Source organism: Pongo pygmaeus, chromosome 16 (genome assembly GCF_028885625.2).
Source record: "Pongo pygmaeus isolate AG05252 chromosome 16, NHGRI_mPonPyg2-v2.0_pri, whole genome shotgun sequence".
NCBI classification, from domain to species: Eukaryota; Metazoa; Chordata; class Mammalia; order Primates; family Hominidae; genus Pongo; species Pongo pygmaeus.
The window spans coordinates 92,159,917-92,181,048 of NC_072389.2; the positions used below are offsets into that span (position 1 = coordinate 92,159,917).

General features: G+C 40.4%; 1 protein-coding gene across 1 annotated transcript in view; it reads left to right on the plus strand.

The window, feature by feature from the left end:
* AGBL1 (AGBL carboxypeptidase 1) overlaps positions 1-21,132 on the plus strand; it is a 912,082-nt gene that overhangs the window by 521,589 nt on the left and 369,361 nt on the right. The window contains 1 exon segment of the mRNA XM_054451589.2: positions 1,058-1,187. Coding sequence (XP_054307564.1) covers positions 1,058-1,187 — 130 coding nt within the window.

Sequence of the window (21,132 nt, forward strand, 5' to 3'; positions counted from 1 at the left end):
GCAGCACACTACCACAAACTGCGTGGCTTAAAACAACAGAAACTCATCTCACACTTCTGGAGGCCATAAGTCAAGTGGGAACTGTTAGCAATTCCACTGAGCTTGGGTGTGGAAGGACAATGGTGGAGGGCTTGGGAGGAGTTGGGGGTGCTGGAGGTGTTGGAGATGCTGTGCTGATCCTCCCAATCTGTGGCACTTAGCTCATTGACCCTACTGAGTAAATAATACCTTAGCAGGACTACTGGGAATGTGTCCTGTGGAGGGGCTGCCCTTGGTAATCTCTGGTGGTTGTGGGTTTTTAGGATCACTCTGCCTGACAACTCAGCATCTCAGTTTCCTTACTGTGAGTGGCAGTCAATCCTTTCACTACCAGCTGGGTCACTTTTGTAAAGTAACTTGGTACTTTTGAATATGAACATCATCATTCCCCAAATGAGGGATTGTATGATTTTGAGCTCATTATTGCTCTAATATACCATGATGATATATTTGAAAAAGGCACTCTGATTCTCTTGGTAAATGTCAAGCAGTGCAATAGAAGAGAGAGAATAAGGGTTAGAAGCAAATAAATCTGGGGGGAAAGCGTAGCTCCTTCTTATGACCTAGATCTCCAGCCATTTAATCATTTATAAGCCTCAGTCTCTTCATTGGGGTGTTCTAATGTCTACCTTGCAGAGTTATTGAACCAGCTGGAAATATCATATGTAACACACCAAGTATGATAGATTGAATGCAACTTAATTATCTGTAGAACTGAAGAACGCATAGCCTAGAGAAATTTATTAAATGTATTCCCCATGGATGTATATAATGGGGAACTACATTTTCCAACTTTGTCTTAAAACTCTGATAATCTGATAGCAAGTCAAATATGGTTTCTAGTTCATTTGGGGGACAGATCTACAGCTTTCTGGATGTCTGAAATTGATGCCAATTGGGAAGAAATCAGAGGAAAGTTTTGAATTCATTAGTTCAATTGTTTATCTTGTGGAGCTTTATTTTCTCAAGTTATTTTCTTCTGAAGGTGTATTTATTTGCTTATTGTTTGTTCCTGTAGCCACAGATGCTCGCTGAGCGGGGAAGATTTGAACAGACAATGGCTTTCTCCCAGTGCTCATCTGCAGCCAACCATTTACCATGCCAAAGGCCTCCTCTACCACCTGAGCAGCATTGGCCGAAGTCCCGTGGTGAGTCACTTCCTTCTGCCTCCACCTTCCTGGCTGCTTCCTTCTACCTTCCAGGAAGCAGATTATATTCTGCCAAGGCAAGAATAGACAATGACCAAAAACCTATGTATGACAAGATAGAATGGAGGATGCATGGTGCATTGACTTCCTGGGCTGCCATACCAAACTGCCACAACTGAGTAGCTTTGTGTAATGCAAGAGAAACTTATCTCACATTTCTGGAGGTGTGAGTCTGGAATCAGGGTGTTGGCAGGATCATACTCACTCTGATGGCTCTAAGGAAGAATCCTTCTTTGTCTGTTCCAGCTTCTGGTGGTTGCTAGCAATCTTTAGCATTCCTGGGCTTGTGGCAGCGTAACTCTAATCTTTGCCTCTGTCTTCACAAGGCCATCTTCCCTCTGTGTCCAAGTTGCCCTCTTCTAATAAGGACATCAGTCATTGTATTAGGGCTTATTCTAATTAAGTATGGCGTCATCATAGTTTTATTATACCTGCAAAGACCCTGTTTCCAAATAAGGTCACATTCACAAGTACCAGGGATTAGAACTCAAATACATCTTTTGGGGGGACACAATTGACCCTACAACAAAGGCAAACCCCCAATGTAGTAGTCATTGGTAAAAACTGGGCAAAAAATTATATTTTACTCCATATCCTGAGTCTTCATTTTTCTGGTATTTCAGTTATTGCATAAGAAAGAAAATGTATATACCTATTAAATAGTGTTTGGAACAAAATCCTCTAGGTGTTTATGTTCAACTAACACTTACTATATTCCAAATTTTATTCTGGCACTGTCCCAGGGATTTTTATATCTAGGCTCTTTTCCCAAGCCTCTAGTACTATACAATTGATTGAAAAAACACTATTTGAAACCAGACGACTTGGCTCAAGATAATAAAGAGAAAATGGCAGCCAAGTAACCATATGAAAATGCTCATTTATTAACTACAAACTGTGAACATACCTGTCTACAAACATGTAGAGGGACATACGTCCAAATTTAGAGTCCTTACATAACCTAACAAACTTAAAATAGAGTGAAGAAGCTCACATACTGGCCAAATCAATTAATCATCTCTATGTTTAGCCACTTTTTGAACATCTACTATGTGACAAAAAGGTGGCACATTTAATGAATATTTATTTTTAAAATAGATGAATATATAATGTAGAATCTTATTTAAATCTCAAAAGAGATGAACAAGCAAACTGATTTCAATGAGATCACCCAGAGGTGTATGGCAGAGTGGGAATTCAGTTCTGATATGTTTTTCTACCCTGCAACATAGCCTGTCTTCATTACTTACTGTTGAAAGCGTGTGTTGGGGAGCCCTATGACTATCCGCAGGCTCAGTGATTCCCTAGAAGGACTCACAGGACTCAGAATAGCAGTTATATTCATAATTACAGTGTATTACCTTCAGAGGACACAGATTAAAATCAGAAAAGGTAAAAGGCATTCATGGCAGAGTACAGGAGAGACAAGTTAGAAATTTCCAGGTATCCTTGCCCAGTAGAGATATATGGACAGTGCTTGACTCTCCAGCAACAATATGTGTTGCCTACCAGGAAACCTCACTTGGCTCTGGTGTCCAGGGTTTTTGTCGGGGGGTCAGTTATGTAGCCATCAAATATCCTACATGGCTGATCTTAGTTACTCAGTCTCCCATCTCTCCAGAGGTCAAATTGATGTGTCATGGTCCTAGAGCCCCACCATAAGTCACATTATTAGCATCAACCATCTGGCATGGCCCAAGTCCCAAGGTAAAGAAAGATCTGTTATTCAGCAGAATATTCTAAGAGTGTGAAGTTCATTTCCTAGGAGTCATTCAAGGGACAGATCTTATTTCAGAGTGTGCAGGATTTGAACCCTCTAGTCTTGCTAAGTCAATCTTTTTTTGCTTAGAGAGCAAAGTGGATTCTTTTCTCTTAAGAATCCTCATTCTGGAAGTCCTAGCCAGAGCAATCAGGCAAGAGAAAGAAATAAAGGGCATCCAAATTGGAAAAGAGGAAATCAAATTATTTCTGTTTGCTAATGATATGATCACATACCTAGGAAACCCTAAAGACTCCCTCAATAGACTCTTACATTTGATAACTGAATTCAGTAAAGTCTTGGGTTACAAAATCAGTGTACACAAATCAATAGCACTGCTGTATGCCAATAACAACCAGCTGAGAATAAAATCAAGAACTCAGTTTTATTAACAATAGCTACAAAAAAAAATACCCAGGAATATATTTAACAAAGAAGGTAAAAGATCACTACAACAAGAACCACAAAACACCGATGAAAGAAATCAAACATGACACAGACAAATGGAAAAATATCCCATGCTCATGGATAGGAAGAATCAATATTTTGAAAATCACCATACTGCCCAAAGTGATCTACAGATTTAATGCAATTCCTATCAAAATACTAACATCATTTTTCACAGAATTAGAAAAAACAATCCTAAAATTTATATGGAACCAAAAAATAGCTGAAACCTTAGCAAAAAGAATAATCTGAAGGCATCACATTACTGGATTTCAAGTTATACTACCAGTCTACAGTTACCAAATCAGCATGGCACTGGTATAAAAGTAGGCACATAGACCAATGGAACAGAATAGAGAACCCAGAGATAAAGCCAACCACCTACAATTAACTAATCTTTGACCAAGTAGAAAAAATATATATTCAGTAAATGATGCTGGGAAAATTGGATAGCCGCATGTGGAAGAATGAAGTTGGATCCCTATCTCTCACCAAATACAAAAATTAACTCAAGATGAATTAAAAACTTAAATCTAAGATCTGAGTCTGTAAAAATTCTCAAAGAAAACCTAAGAAAAACTCTTCTGGATATAGGCATAGGCAAATAATTTATGGTGAAGACTCCAAAAGCAAATACAACAGAAACAAAAATAAATAAATGGGACCTAATTAAACTAAGTACATTTTGCATGACAAAAGAAATAACAGAGTAAACAGACAACCTACAGAATGGGAGAAAATATTTGCAAACTATACATCTGATAAAAGACTAATATCCAAAATCTACAAGGAACTCAAACAAATCAGCAAGACAAAAAAGAAATAATGTTATTAAAATGTGGTCAAATGATGTGAACAGATATTTCTCAAAATAAGTTATATGAGTGACCAAGAAACATGAGAAAATGCTCAACATCACTAATTATCAGGGATATGTAAATTAAAACTGCAGTGAGATACCACCTTACCCCAGTAAGAATGGCTGTTTTTTTTTTTTTAATGGAATAGCATCTTTTATTTTATTTTTTTTTTAATGGAATAGCATCTTTTTTTATTATTATTATTATACTTTAGGTTTTAGGGTACATGTGCACAATGTGCAGGTTAGTTACGTATGTATACATGTGCCATGCTGGTATGCTGCACCCATTAACTCGTCATCTAGCATTAGGTATATCTCCCAATGCTATCCCTCCCCCCTCCCCCCACCCCACAACAGTCCCCAGAGTGTGATATTCCCCTTCCTGTATCCATGTGTTCTCATTGTTCAATTCCCACCTATGAGTGAGAATATACGGTGTTTGGTTTTTTGTTCTTGCGATAGCTTACTGAGAATGATGATTTCCAATTTCATCCATGTCCCTACAAAGGACATGAACTCATCATTTTTTATGGCTGCATAGTATTCCATGGTGTATATGTGCCACATTTTCTTAATCCAGTCTATCATTGTTGGACATTTGTGTTGGTTCCAAGTCTTTGCTATTGTGAATAATGCCGCAATAAACATACGTGTGCATGTGTCTTTATAGCAGCATGATTTATAGTCCTTTGGGTATATACCCAGTAATGGGATGGCTGGGTCAAATGGTATTTCTAGTTCTAGATCCCTGAGGAATTGCCACACTGACTTCCACAATGGTTGAACTAGTTTACAGTCCCACCAACAGTGTAAAAGTGTTCCTATTTCTCCACATCCTCTCCAGCACCTGTTGTTTCCTGACTTTTTAATGATTGCCATTCTAACTGGTGTGAGATGGTATCTCACCGTGGTTTTGATTTGCATTTCTCTGATGGCCAGTGATGGTGAGCATTTTTTCATGTGTTTTTTGGCTGCATAAATGTCTTCTTTTGAGAAGTGTCTGTTCATGTCCTTCGCCCACTTTTTGATGGGGTTGTTTGTTTTTTTCTTGTAAATTTGTTTGAGTTCATTGTAGATTCTGGATATTAGCCGTTTGTCAGATGAGTAGGTTGCGAAAATTTTCTCCCATTTTGTAGGTTGCCTGTTCACTCTGATGGTAGTTTCTTTTGCTGTGCAGAAGCTCTTTAGTTTAATTAGATCCCATGTGTCAATTTTGGCTTTTGTTGCCATTGCTTTTGGTGTTTTAGACATGAAGTCCTTGCCCATGCATATGTCCTGAATGGTATTGCCTAGGATTTCTTCTAGGGTTTTTATGATTTTAGGTTTAACGTTTAAGTCTTTAATCCATCTTGAATTGATTTTTGTATAAGGTGTAAGGAAGGGATCCAGTTTCAGCTTTCTACATATGGCTAGCCAGTTTTCCCAGCACCATTTATTAAATAGGGAATCCTTTCCCCATTGCTTGTTTTTCTCAGGTTTGTCAAAGATCAAATAGTTGTAGATATGCGGCATTATTTCTGAGGGCTCTATTCTGTTCCATTGATCTATATCTCTGTTTTGGTACCAGTACCATGCTGTTTTGGTTACTGTAGCCTTGTAGTATAGTTTGAAGTCAGGTAGTGTGATGCCTCCAGCTTTGTTCTTTTGGCTTAGGATTGACCTGGCGATGCGGGCTGTTTTTTGGTTCCATATGAACTTTAAAGTAGTTTTTTCCAATTCTGTGAAGAAAGTCATTGGTAGCTTGATGGGGATGGCATTGAATCTATAAATTACCTTGGGCAGTATGGCCATTTTCACGATATTGATTCTTCCTACCCATGAGCATGGAATGTTCTTCCATTTGTTTGTATCCTCTTTTATTTCCTTGAGCAGTGGTTTGTAGTTCTCCTTGAAGAGGTCCTTCATGTCCCTTGTAAGTTGGATTCCTAGGTATATTATTCTCTTTGAAGCAATTGTGAATGGGAGTTCACTCATGATTTGGCTCTCTGTTTGTCTGTTGTTGTCGTTGTATAAGAATGCTTGTGATTTTTGTACATTGATTTTGTATCCTGAGACTTTGCTGAAGTTGCTTATCAGCTTAAGGAGATTTTGGGCTGAGACAATGGGGTTTTCTAGGTATACAATCATGTCATCTGCAAACAGGGACAATTTGACTTCCTCTTTTCCTAATTGAATACCCTTGATTTCCTTCTCCTGCCTGATTGCCCTGGCCAGAACTTCCAACACTATGTTGAATAGGAGTGGTGAGAGAGGGCATCCCTGTCTTGTGCCAGTTTTCAAAGGGAATGCTTCCAGTTTTTGCCCATTCAGTATGATATTGGCTATGGGTTTGTCATAGATAGCTGTTATTATTTTGAGATACATCCCATCAATACCTAACTTATTGAGAGTTTTTAGCATGAAGGTTGTTGAATTTTGTCAAAGGCCTTTTCTGCATCTACTGAGATAATCATGTGGATTTTGTCTTTGGTTCTGTTTATATGCTGGATTACATTTATTGATTTGCATATATTGAACCAGCCTTGCATCCCAGGGATGAAGCCCACTTGATCATGGTGGATAAGCTTTTTGATGTGCTGCTGGATTCGGTTTGCCAGTATTTTATTGAGGATTTTTGCATCAATGTTCATCAAGGATATTGGTCTAAAATTCTCTTTTTTGGTTGTGTCTCTGCCTGGCTTTGGTATCAGGATGATGCTGGCCTCATAAAATGAGTTAGGGAGCATTCCCTCTTTTTCTATTCATTGGAATAGTTTCAGAAGGAATGGTACCAGTTCCTCCTTGTACCTCTGGTAGAATTCAACTGTGAATCCATCTGGTCCTGGACTCTTTTTGGTTGGTAAGCTATTGATTATTGCCACAATTTCAGCTCCTGTTATTGGTCTATTCAGAGATTCAACTTCTTCCTGGTTTAGTCTTGGGAGAATGTATGTGTCAAGGAATTTATTCATTTCTTCTAGATTTTCTAGTTTATTTGCGTAGAGGTGTTTGTAGTATTCTCTGATGGTAGTTTGTATTTCTGTGGGATCGGTGGTGATATCCCCTTTATCATTTTTTATTGCATCTATTTGATTCTTCTCCCTTTTTGTCTTTATTAGTCTTGCTAGCAGTCTATCAATTTTGTTGATCCTTTCAAAAAACCAGCTCCTGGATTCATTAATTTTTTGAAGGGTTCTTTGTGTCTCTATTTCCTTCAGTTCTGCTCTGATTTTAGTTATTTCTTGCCTTCTGCTAGCTTTTGAATGTGTTTGCTCTTGCTTTTCTAATTCTTTTAACTGTGATGTTAGGGTGTCAATTTTGGATGTTTCCTGCTTTCTCTTGTGGGCATTTAGTGCTATAAATTTCCCTCTACACACTGCTTTGAATGTGTCCCAGAGATTCTGGTATGTTGTGTCTTTGTTCTCATTGGTTTCAAAGAACATCTTTATTTCTGCCTTCATTTCGTTATGTACCCAGTAGTCATTCAGGAGCAGGTTGTTCAGTTTCCATGTAGTTGAGTGGTTTTGAGTGAGATTCTTAATCCTGAGTTCTAGCTTGATTGCACTGTGACCTGAGAGATAGTTTGTTATAATTTCTGTCCTTTTACATTTCCTGAGGAGAGCTTTACTTCCAAGCATGTGGTCAGTTTTGGAATAGGTGTGGTGTGGTGCTGAAAAAAATGTATATTCTGTTGATTTGGGGTGGAGAGTTCTGTAGATGTCTATTAGGTCTGCTTGGTGCGGAGCTGAGTTCAATTCCTGGGTATCCTTGTTGACTTTCTGTCTCAATGATCTGTCTCATGTTGACAGTGGGGTGTTAAAGACTCCCATTATTAATGTGTGGGAGTCTAAGTCTCTTTGTAGGTCACTCAGGACTTGCTTTATGAATCTGGGTGCTCCTGTATTGGGTGCGTATATATTTAGGATAGTTAGCTCTTCTTGTGGAATTGATCACTTTACCATTATGTAATGGCCTTCTTTGTCTCTTTTGATCTTTGTTGGTTTAAAGTCTGTTTTATCAGAGACTAGGATTGCAACCCCTGCCTTTTTTTGCTTTCCATTTGCTTCGTAGATCTTCCTCCGTCCTTTTATTTTGAGCCTATGTGTGTCTCTGCATGTGAGATGGGTTTCCTGAATACAGCACACTGATGGGTCTTGACTCTTTATCCAATTTGCCAGTCTGTGTCTTTTAATTGGAGCATTTAGTCCATTTACATTTAAAGTTAATATTGTTGTATGTGAATTTGATCCTGTCATTATGATGTTAGCTGGTTATTTTGCTCGTTAGTTGATGCAGTCTCTTCCTAGTCTCGATGGTCTTTACATTTTGGCATGATTTTGCAGCGGCTGGTACCAGTTGTTCCTTTCCATGTTTAGCGCTTCCTTCAGGAGCTCTTTTAGGGCAGGCCTGGTGGTGACAAAATCTCTCAGCATTTGCTTGTCTGTAAAGTATTTTATTTCTCCTTCACTGCTGGATATGAAATTCTGGGTTGAAAATTCTTTTCTTTAAGAATGTTGAATATTGGCCCCCACTCTCTTCTGGCTTGTGGAGTTTCTGTCAAGAGATCCGCTGTTAGTCTGATGGGCTTCCCTTTGAGGGTAACCCGACCTTTCTCTCTGGCTGCCCTTAACATTTTTTCCTTCATTTCAACTTTGGTGAATCTGACAATTATGTGTCTTGGAGTTGCTCTTCTCGAGGAGTATCTTTGTGGCGTTCTCTGTATTTCCTGAATCTGAATGTCGGCCTGCCTTTCTAGGTTGGGGAAGTTCTCCTGGATAATATCCTGCAGAGTGTTTTCCAACTTGGTTCCATTCTCCCCATCACTTTCAGGTACACCAATCAGACGTAGATTTGGTCTTTTAACATAGTCCCACATTTCTTGGAGGCTTTGCTCGTTTCTTTTCATTCTTTTTTCTCTAAACTTCCCTTCTCGCTTCATTTCATTCATTTCATCTTCCATGGCTGATACCCTTTCTTCCAGTTGATTGCATCGGTTCCTGAGGCTTCTGCATTCTTCATGTAGTTCTCGAGCCTTGGTTTTCAGCTCCATCAGCTCCTTTAAGCACTTCTCTTTATTGGTTATTCTAGTTATACATTCTTCTAAATTTTTTTCAAAGTTTTCAACTTCTTTGCCTTTGGTTTGAATATCCTCCTGTAGCTCGGAGTAATTTGATCGTCTGAAGCCTTCTTCTCTCAGCTCGTCAAAGTCATTCTCCGTCCAGCTTTGTTCTGTTGCTGGTGAGGAACTGCGTTCCTTTGGAGGAGGAGAGGTGCTCTGCTTTTTAGAGTTTCCAGTTTTTCTGCTCTGTTTTTTCCCCATCTTTGTGGTTTTATCTACTTTTGGTTTTGGATGATGGTGATGTACAGATGGGTTTTTGGTGTGGATGTCCTTTCTGTTTGTTAGTTTTCCTTCTAACAGACAGGACCCTCAGCTGCAGGTCTGTTGGAGTACCCGGCCGTGTGAGATGTCAGTCTGCCCCTGCTGGGGGGTGCCTCCCAGTTAGGCTGCTCGGGGGTCAGGGGTCAGGGACCCATTTGAGGAGGCAGTCTGCCTGTTCTGACATCTCCAGCTGCATGCTGGGAGAACCACTGCTCTCTTCAAAGCTGTCAGACAGGGACATTTAAGTCTGCAGAGGTTACTGCTGTCTTTTTGTTTGTCTGTGCCGTGCCCCCAGAGGTGGAGCCTACAGAGGCAGGCAGGCCTCCTTGAGCTGTGGTGGGCTCCACCCAGTTTGATCTTCTCGCCTGCTTTGTTTACCTAAGCAAGCCTGGGCAATGGCAGGCGCCCCTCCGCCAGCCTCGCTGCCGCCTTGCAGTTTGATCTCAGACCGTTGTGCTAGCAATCAGCGAGACTCCATGGGCGTAGGACCCTCTGAGCCAGGTGCGGGATATAATCTCCTGGTGCGCCGTTTTTTAAGCCCGTCGGAAAAGCACAGTATTCGGGTGTGAGTGACCCGATTTTCCAGGTGCTGTCTGTCACCCCTTTCTTTGACTAGGAAAGAGAACTCCCTGACGCCTTGTGCTTCCCGAGTGAGGCAATGCCTCGCCCTTCTTCGGCTCGCGCACGGTGCATGCACCCACTGACCTGCGCCCACTGTCTGGCACTCCCTAGTGAGATGAACCCGGTACCTCAGATGGAAATGCAGAAATCACCCGTCTTCTGCGTCGCTCACGCTGGGAGCTGTAGACCGGAGCTGTTCCTATTTGGCCATCTTAGCTCCTCCTGGCTGTTTTTAAAAGATCAAAAAACAGCAGATGTAGGCATGGATGCAGTGAAAAGGGAAGGCTTACACACTACCAATGGGAATGTAAATTAGTACAACTTCTATGAAAAGCAGTATGGTGATTTCTCGAAGAACTAAAAGATCTACTATTTGATCCAGCAATCCCACTACTAGGTATCTACCCAAAGGAATAAAAAAGTTATTATATTAAAAAGATACTTGCACATATGTTTATTGCAGCATAATTCATAATTGCACAAAGATATGGAATCAACTTAAGTCCCCATCAACTGATGAGTGGATAAAGAAAATGTGGCATATATAAATATGCACACACATATGTGTGTGTCTGTGTGTATATATATATGTATACACACAGTATATATATGTATATGGTATATATAAAAATACACAGTATATATATTTATATATATATTTATACACAGACACACATATACATATACCATGGGATACTACTCAACCATAAAAAAGAATGAATTAATATTTTTTGCAGCAACTTGAATGGAACTGGAGGCCATTATCCTACGTGAAGTAACCCAGGAATGAAATACCACATGTTTTCATTAAGTGGGATAAGCTACGGGTATGCAAAAGCATACAGACTGGTATGATGGACACTGCAGAAACAGAAGGGGGTTGGTGGGAGTGGAATGAAATGAAATGAATGAATGAAATGAAATGAAAAATTACCTATTGGGTACAATGTACACTATTCAGGTGATAGGTACACTTAAAGGGGACTTTACCACTATAGAATTCATCCATGTAACCAAAAACTACTAAAGCTATTGAAATTACAAAGTTAAAAACAAGAATACTGGTTCTACACTGCTGAAAATGTACAATCTTTTCATTCTGACCTTCTTCCTCCTCCAATCTTAGAAGGCACCATAATCTCTGCAGTCTACCCTCTGGAAGGAAGCACATGGCTTGCACAGCAGCTCAAAATTTGAAAAAAAGTATGTTTCTCTGAGTAGAAAGCTTTAGCTTCTAAGAGGAGAGACAGAGAGTGGGACTTAAAAGGAAGAACTCCCTATATAATACACATTTAAACACGCACACATTCAATCCACAACAAAACAGAATTCCTCTCTGCTCTGACAACCTCTAATTGAAGAGGAGAACATTTATTTTAAAGCATGACAGGTGAAAGCCTTGTTTAAAAATATAAATAAACATTAATTAGCTATAAACATGACAGCCACAGACATGTTTCCTGCTGGGACCATCTGAGAAGTGGGTGAGAAACAGCTGAGCACTAAATGCAGTTCACAGTGTTACAAAGCTCTCTAATGGGCTCAACATCACCTTTTGGTTACCTAGGAGGCTATATTTAATGAGTCTCCTGCTGGCAGCAGAAGCGCTGCCACTCACTCAGCACTCAGCCCCGTCCTGTACTGGGAAGATTTCCACTGCGACGAGATTAACTGTGACTCTGCCCAACTTCTGGCTCTTATGAAAATGTTTTCTGAAGCACTGGGAAGCCACTTTATGGTGACTAGGAAGTTCCACCTGTTCTAGATACTATTCAGTCATTTGCCTATTGGTGAGTGGATTAACATGAACTCCCAGGACCAAAAAGAATGTGGTGATGTGAGAAAAAGCAGTACCCTGAGAGTGCTGAGCATTGCTAAATACCAGACAAGTCATTCAGTTTACAGTGAATATGGCAATATTCACATATTGTGTAATTCCTCCACTCATCCATATATCTGTCCATCCACTCACCTAGCCATCCATCATCCATTCATCCATCTATCCATCCATCCAACCACTTATCCATCCACCCAATGTAGGCAGTCATTCATTTCTTCATTCACTTGCATCATATATGTAGAATTATGGTGCTAGGTGTCAGGTATACAAAGAAAATTTTTTATTTAAGATTGTCCTTTTCTTTGAGGAACCCACATTTTACTTTGGTAGAAAGTAGAGTCAGGTCTACAAGGAAACCGGAGTGGTAGAAAATAGTAAGGACTGTAACAAAGGCCCATGTGAGCTTTGACAGGAACATAGATGAAGTGTTGAGTCATTTTCTCTCAGGGTTATGGAAAAGCCAGAGATTAGAAGTACCATTTGAGCTGGACTTGCATGAAGAAGAGTTTCCCTTGGATTTTATTCTAGTAAGGCTGAAAAATATTCTTTCCTCAAAGAATCTGTAGGCCTATGATCTCTTGGGTCTTCTGCCCTGTGAAATTGAAAGTCCGGGAGTTTTCTGTGCTTGGGGTTACTACACAGGGCAAAGGAAAAGAAGCTTCTCATTTGATGGGTCGCAGAGATTCATTTGATACCACACAGACCTTCTTGTGACTCCATTCCCCTTTTCTTTAACCCAGGTTTTCTGTCTCTTTTGTTTGTTAGAGAGTCCAGATGTTAGATACAGAAGCCCAGACACAGCAAAGTTTGGTATACTTATGCACTGGAATATTACTCAGTAACCAAAACCAAAACCAAACCAAAAAAATGAAGTGTGGTATAGTCAATAACATGGGTGAGTCTCATAAACATTACATTGAGTGAAAGAAGCTAGACACTAAAGACTACATACTCTATTCTCTATGTGTCTGTTTATGTAAAGTATAAGATTAGTAAAAGTAATTTATGGGGACATAAATTGAACAGTGTTTGCCTCTGAGGAAGAGCATTGAATAATAAGGGTCAGGAGGGAACTTTATAGGTTAGCAGAGATGTTCAATATCATGATCAGAGTCGGTTACACAAAAACTCATTGGACTATATATTCAGGATCTGTGTTTTTCACTCTAGGTACACATTTACCTAAATACAGAAAATTAAAATTAAAGCAAAGTCACAGAGATTTAAAATGCAATGAGGAGACAAAGGGGGCTCCCCTAAATGAAGCTGACTAGCATACAGGCATGTGAGCCAAGGAAAACAGTTTTCCCAGGAAAGAGCAGAAAGGTTGTAGTAGAAGGTCCGTTTAGAAGTCGGAAAGATCCAGTCAGAGAGGCGGCCTATAAGCAGAGAAGCCCAAAGACGCGGACAAGCTCTACAATCAGCTAGCAGAAGGCATTGAACCAGTTTCCCTTTGTGGAGCTCCCCATAAAAGCCAAGAGGCTCGTGGCCAAGGGGGCAGATGAGGACAGTCGGGGACATCCTTGGGAGTAGAAGAAAGCTCTTAGGCTACTACAGCAAGCTCCTGGGGAGCCAGGTGGACAGCCTCTTCTGAGCTGCCATATTGCAGCTGGCCTGGCCCCTGTGCTGTTCAAGTAATTGGAGCTTCGGAAATAGGAATGGGATCGATTCCTATCCTCTTGGCTCTCACTATGTGAGTGCATTTTGGTAAAGGGATTTCAGTCCTCTTTGAAGAGCGCATCGATTTCTGTTTATAACTCACACAAACTGAGCTGTCTTCTGCCAGAGCACAGGGTGGGCATATTGTAGTTTTGTCTTTCTCTGGGGCCCAATGGAATAGAATTTTTAGCTACTTAAATGATTTTTCTGGTTTTATTTTATCCCTCTGGCATATGTTTTGGGTTAATCAGCTTCTTTTAAAAGAAGCACAAAAGGAGATGAAAAAAAGGATGGCATATTCCTTTCTATAACCCTTGTCGCCAAGGGCCTCAAGGTATTTTATGCACATGAATTGTTTTATTTCCACTTTATTCCTTAGCAGTAGCAGAAGAATAAGTGTTATTTTTGCTTATTTTCATAACTCATGTTAAGGTACCACATCTAGAATTTCCCTTTTTTAACATTTGAGGATATGGTAGGAAAAGAACAAACACTCCTGTTCCATAGTCAGGAAGGACAGAATACCCATAAAGGTCCTGAATTAAAAATATTTCCATTTGCTTCCGTATTCTTTTATTTGGAATTGTTCCCATGCTATCAGAATGAAGGTTAAACAAGGCTTCTTTACCATACCAGAAACCAAGTTTCTGTATATTTTTACTGACACAAAAAAACTACATTTAATTGAATTGCTTCAGTTTCTTGATAAATTTTAGTGAAAAGCAAAGGGCATTTTTTCTCTTGCTCTCAACAGTGTCTTCAATGTAGTTTCTGTGTAACACAAGAGCTGAAAATCTGGGATATTCTTTTTTGTTTGTTTTTTTGAGATGGAGTCTCGATCTGTCACCAGGCTGGAGTGCAGGGGTGCGATCTCAGTTCACTGCAACTTCTACCTCCTGGGTTCAAGCAATTCTCCTGCCTCAGCTTCCTGAGTAGCTGGGACTGCAGGCATGAGCCACCACACCTGGCTAATTTTTGTATTTTTAGTAGAAATGGGGTTTCACCATGTTGGCTAGGATGGTCTCTATCTCTTGACCTCATGATCTGCCTGCCTCGGCCTCCCAAAGTGCTGGGATTACAGGCGTGAGCCACTGTGCCTGGTCAAAAATCTGGGATGTTCTTAGAGGGAGGACAAGTCAGAATTTTCAAAGAAGTCTAAACAAATTTCTTATGTCTTATTTGTTGTAGAATGGAATGAAATGAGGTGATGGAGGGGAGGGGAAAATAGGAGGGTAACCGCTTAGGTAGCATTCTTCTTCAGCCTTTGTGAAGGTCCCTCTGCCAAGAGCTGGTGGAAATAGGGGAAAGCAAGAAATACATGAAGATGGGGCCAGAGGGACTAATTTTGCCATAAGGCTGCTCTCCGTGAAGGCCAGAAGTGAAAACAGAGGCTTCCGATGAAGACACGGAAGAGACTTGTGCATGTCTGAAGAAAACTAATCTGGTAAACACAGCAAGGCAGCAATGATCATGGCCAAGGGCATTGGGCGTAGGGCTTAAAGTTCTTATCCCAGACAGTGAAGATGGCCCAGAGCAAAGCACAGTCCATCCTAGGGGGCCAAGGCAATGAACAGTTCTCGGTTAGGAAAGCAACTCAGAAACAGAGGCAAAAGCCAAGGGCAAACCTCTTTACAGGGACTGAGTAGGCATGGTGATAGGTCAGTATTCAGTCCCCAGCCTACCCCAGGGGTTTAGCCAGACAATATAGAAGCTCTGTTATAGGTCAAAAAGACTAGTCTGAATCCCATGTTATGGTGAAGACAGAGGTCCCAATAACCATCTGCTCTGATTGGGCTTGGTACACCAAATAGATTAATGCTTCTACCTCGAGAACTTCAGTACCTGCAACTGAGCGAGACAGATGGCAAAGACCTCTCAGGCTGATAGGTTGCAGGGATTGTGTAGAAAGGTGACATCCAGGCTACTGCTTCTCTCCCTTCAATGTCTGAAACTGGGGAAAGGGAACAGATTTAACTCCTGAGGAATCTGCCAGGAACTCACTGCATAAGTGCCTTCTGAGGGCATTAGGCTTACCACTCATGGAGGGACGGCTGGCCAGAGATGGAGAGTGGAAAAACGCAAGACCACTCACTTTCGAATACGCTAATTGAGAGTTTTGTTATATTGTTCTTCATCACTCGTCCATCAAATGTTTTAAAATGTCGTGTTTGGAAAACTTTTAGAACCATGCTGATTAGAGTTTGAGATATCACACATCACTTTCTAATGGGTAGCCATAGGCAAGTTGCTTAACCTCCTTTAACTTTAGAAGAAATTGAACCTCATCTCTATATTTGAATAACATCCTCCTTTAGGACTTCTTATACTGATTATAGAGGAGTGTAAAATCAGCATGGTGACCGACACATATCTGGCATTCAAATAAATAATAGACGTTACAATCATTACTTACTAGAAGGGCATTAGATAAAAAACAAAGCCACATATTAGATTGTATGTTTTTGGGTTGATTTACAGGAGCTCTTTCATTGTGACTGAAATATTTTGGAAAGAATATTATAATACATGCTACTGAGGTGAGATGGCCAAAAACCTCCTCCAGCATAAAGGGTCCCACTTTGGGCAGTCTCATGAACAGTTGGTTATTGATACATTCTGTTGAGTTTAATGTGAAATTTTTCTCCCCAAAGTGGCCATTGGAGGGGGCCAAGACTGATCTGTAAGTAAAGGCTGCTTTTCTAAGGCCATATTGAAACTTTGGCCCATGATGACCCAATTTAAGTGAAAGTCTGAGTGTCTCACTTTGGGAAAGGAAACAGAGCATAAAATCCCCTTTCAGGTAGTTTTAGGAATAAATTCTGCATGTGCCTACTGTGGTTAGCCTCAGCTAGGACTGGATGTTGCTAATGACTCAGATGAAGCACTTACTAAGGAGAGAGTATGGCTATCAATAAAAAGACTAGGAAATGTAGTCTTGCAAATTGGCCTCTTGGAAGGTAGCTGAACATGTCACCAATATCATTTCCCTCATAGAGATGTTAACTCCATTTAGGAACTTGGGCTGAATGCCATCTGCACAATATTGTGCACAAGCTGGAACCTCCAGGGCTTTAGTGAGCCTCAGTTGGTTTAATTGGACACATTGCTGTTTTGGGTTTCCATCATATTCTTGAATATATCTCCTCTAGGCTTCAGCCTTGCCTTCATTTTCCTGTGGCAATGGTATAAATAATGCAAATGTCTTGGTACTGGGAAGCAGGAATGAGACCCAGATGTCAGAATAGAAAACACAGCAGTTTACATTGGCAAAGCAGAGCGGTAAACACAATCAGGAATAGGTGAGCCCTGGGGAAAAGGGGAACGGCTAAGGGAGAGGTGTTTGAGAGGGAGAGGGTAACTTCTTGAACAAGGGGGACCTATTAACTTGCAGAGGAACCAGAAGGGGACCAAAGAGGAAGGAGATGAGGAAGGCATGTGAGGAGCATGGCAATCTGGTCCTCATCAGCTTCTTTGCTGAGCAAGAAATCATGGAACTCATGTTTGTATGAACTAAATTAACCTTGCAATTTAGCTCAGACAAGAATGCATTGGAAAAGGTTCTAGGAAGATGCATAATCCAATCCATACCATATACTTTCCTCATGAAGAAACTGAGACACAGAGAGGGGAATTGGTTTAGTCAAAGGCCAAAAATTCAAAACTAAACACTCTAGCTCAAAGGAAACTAGATGAAACTACACAAAGTCTTCAATTCTGCATTTCTTCCTATGTTCCTTGCCTTTGCAGAAAGGCACAATCATTGCCTATTTACTTAATCTGGAAATCGAGGAGTTATTCCTAACTTCTTCCTTTCTTAGCCTCTAAATCCATTGTCTCCAACTCCTGTAGATTTTACTTCTTTACTCTCACAAAACTTCTTTTCTTTGTATACTTATGTCTAGTGCCTTAAGCTAGGTGCTTCTCATCTCACTTGCCTAGTCTCAGTCCCTGCCATCTTAACACTTTTGTTCTTCTGTTCCAATGATCTGATCATCTTGCTCCTTCTTGCTTAAATAGTTTAAAGGCTCCTTCACTACCTTCAGGAAAATGTCTCAACATCCTAGAATGATGTACAAGTGCATTAACGATCTGACCACCGCCCACTTCTATAGATACCTAATTTATTCTCCTTTCACTCTACCCTCTTATTCCAAATTATTGTAATACCTCAAATCCACAGGTCTTTCTCGCTCTTTCGTCATTTGCTTGGATAGCTCTCACTCAGTAAGGTTCATCTTATGTATAACCTCCCTTGAGAATCCCAGAAGCATCACATAGCACACTTCCAAGGTGCTGCTCCCTTGGAGTGCAGTGTGAATGCTGCCCCCTGGAAGTGTGCAACTGTTCTTATTGGGTTCCCGGAGAACACTGCTTATCTCTACTTCAGCTCTTCTCTCATGGTAATACAATGACCTATTGGCTTGTGGTATAATATCAACAAATCAGCTTCTGGATGGGGTAATATAGAAATGAAAAGTGTTTTAAAACATTGCCTCTGGGTTAGGGCAAACTGGGGCTCCAATATTTATTCACATAATAACAATACAAACTTGGGCAAGTTACTTATTTTATCTGGAATTCAGTGTTCTCGGCCACAAAATGGGCATAATAATAGCACCTACTTCATCATGGGATAATCTAGATTAAATTTTTAGCATGCTATCTAGCGTCTTCAATAAATTAACTATTGTTGCTATTATTATTCTTATGGAGAGCAGTGCTGTGTTATATTAAAATTTTAACTTCTCCTGTTACATAGCAAGTACCCAGTAAATATTTTTTGAATCAATTGATTAATAGCAAGATAGGGCTATTGAGGCAGGGAGCGGTGGCTAACGCATGTAATCCTAGCACTTTGGGAGGACAAGGCGGGCAGATTGCCTGAGCTCAGGAGTTTGAGACCAGCCTGAGCAACATGGCAAAACCCTGTCTCTACTGAAAATACAAAAAGTTAGCTGAGTGTGGTGGCAGGCACCTGTAGTCCCAGCTACTCGGAAGGCTGAGCCACGAGAATCACTTGAACCTGGGATGTGGAGGTTGCAGTGAGCTGAGATTGGGCCATTGCACTCCAGTCTGAGTGAGACTCTGTCTTGAAAAAAAAATAGGGCTATTGATTAACCTGTAAATATTGTATTGGGAACAGTTTCTGCTTACCTGTTAAAGAATTTTACTGAAAAGAAGTATAAGTATTAAATCTTACAGTAGAAAAGAAAAACTTTCCTCAACTTAAATAACTTGATAATTGCCTTGTAATTGCGCCCTGCAATTTGGAGAAACACGTTTCTTAGAATTAACAGGCATTTATTTTTAGGGATATCATTTGAGCAACAAGCAGAACAATGTCTGCTTCTCCTTCACTCTGAATCTTCTGTGGCTACTAGAACTCACAAGGCTTAACCATGTTTATTCCTGCAGGTGAATAGCTCTATAATTTGTCGTTTACTTCCTTCTTCAGAGTCTATAAGGATCAGGGAAGGAAGAAAAGCTATTTTCTCCAGTTGAATTTAGCATTTAAGGAGTGCCTATCACCAAGGAGGCATAGCTTCTGGCTTTATTGAGAAATCTGTTGCTAAGACACAGTTTTAATTTGTTTGCACACTTTTCATAAAAATGGTGAGTGTTTATTCAGAGAGAGAAACTGAGATGTAAGAGGTAAAAGTTGGTGGAAAATTAGTGATAGTAGAGGATTAAACCTCAAACAATTACTTTATTTGTTCCTTTAGACTAAAGGCTTTGAAAGTAAGGTCCTGGGACTGGGGCATGAACATCACCCGGAAACTTGCTAGAAATGCAAATTCTTGGGCTCCACCCAGACCTACTTGAATCACAGAATTGCAAGGGTGTGGCTCAGTAGTCTGCTTTAACAAGACCTCCAGGTTATTCTGATGCTTATTAATATTTGAGACCCATCCTGGACAACAGAGGGATATCCTGTCTCTACAAAAATAGTTTAAAAATTAGCCAGGTATGGTGTCGCTTGCCTGTAGTCCTAGCTACTTGGGAGGCTGAGGCAGGAGGATAACTTGAGCCCAGGATCTCGAAGGTTGCAATGAGCCATGATTGCACTACTGCACTCTCAGCCTGGGTGAAAGAGTGAGACTATGTCTCAAAAAAAAAAAAAAAAAAAAAAAAAGAGAGAGAGAGAGAGACCCACTGCTCTAAAGTCTATAATAGGACATCATGCAAGCCTCACATATCAGTAGCAATAGTAATTGAGGAGACTAGCTTTCCCCTGCTGGAAAATTCTGTAATAACATCACCTGGAACAGATGCCTCTAGAGAGGGAGCCCATTTTTTTCAAGACCCACAACTACCTCATGTTGCCTCCTGATCTCCTAGCTAGAATCAAATATCAGCATGATCCTAGAAGATAAGTACATGCTGTTACCCAAAAAGAAATAGCTTGCACACAAAAGAATTACAAGATTTGATAATATATATCATTAGAAACCTGGGCAACATGTGTAGGAGTATTCTAATAAGGGCAGAAATTCACTAGATTTGGCTGACTTCATTGACATGAGTATACAATCTAGAGATTCTAAATTTAATGTGTTAGCTTGTGCAGTTGGAAGTGGATCTAACAGCTTAATTGGGTGGTTGAATGAATGTTGTGCTCAACAATAGTCTACATTGAATAAGGTCAAGATTCCAGAGCTTTGCTGGCATAATGTAGGGGAGAGTATGCAAAGTCTCTAGGAGATAGAAATGTATACTGAGTTTATCCTGTTTATGAGAGGGCTCAGAAGACACTCCCTCCATGAAGCAATGAGAAATACATTAGTGTCTTCATCCTTGACAAACTCTGTAGTTGTTCTTTGAAGGCCAGGTTTGTAGGGGATGCCACCATTGAGTTTTTTTTTTTTTTTTTTTTTTTGAGACAGAGTTTTGCTCTTTTTGCCCATGCTGGAGTGCAATGGCACGATCTCGGCTCACTGCAACCTCCACCTCCCAGGTTCAAGCGATTCTCCTGCCTCAGCCTCCTGAGTAGCTGGGATTACAGGCGCATACCAACATGCCTGGCCAATTTTTTGTATTTTTAGTAGAGACGGGGTTTCACCATGTTGGCCAGGCTGGTCTCGAACTCCTGACCTCAGGTGATCTACCTGGCTCGGCCTCCCAAAGTGCTGGGATTTACAGGAGTGAGCCACTGCGCCTGGCGAGATGGGGTCTTTGATTTCATGGAGATTATGCAATCCTAGAGTACAGAGGCCAAGTGGTAGCACTTAACCACCAAAGACAGGAGGGATACATCAACCATTGTATCTCTCTTTATCCCAGATAATTCTTCTTGTTCTGGTGTCTACTTTATCTGATAATTAATATAGCTACTCTAGC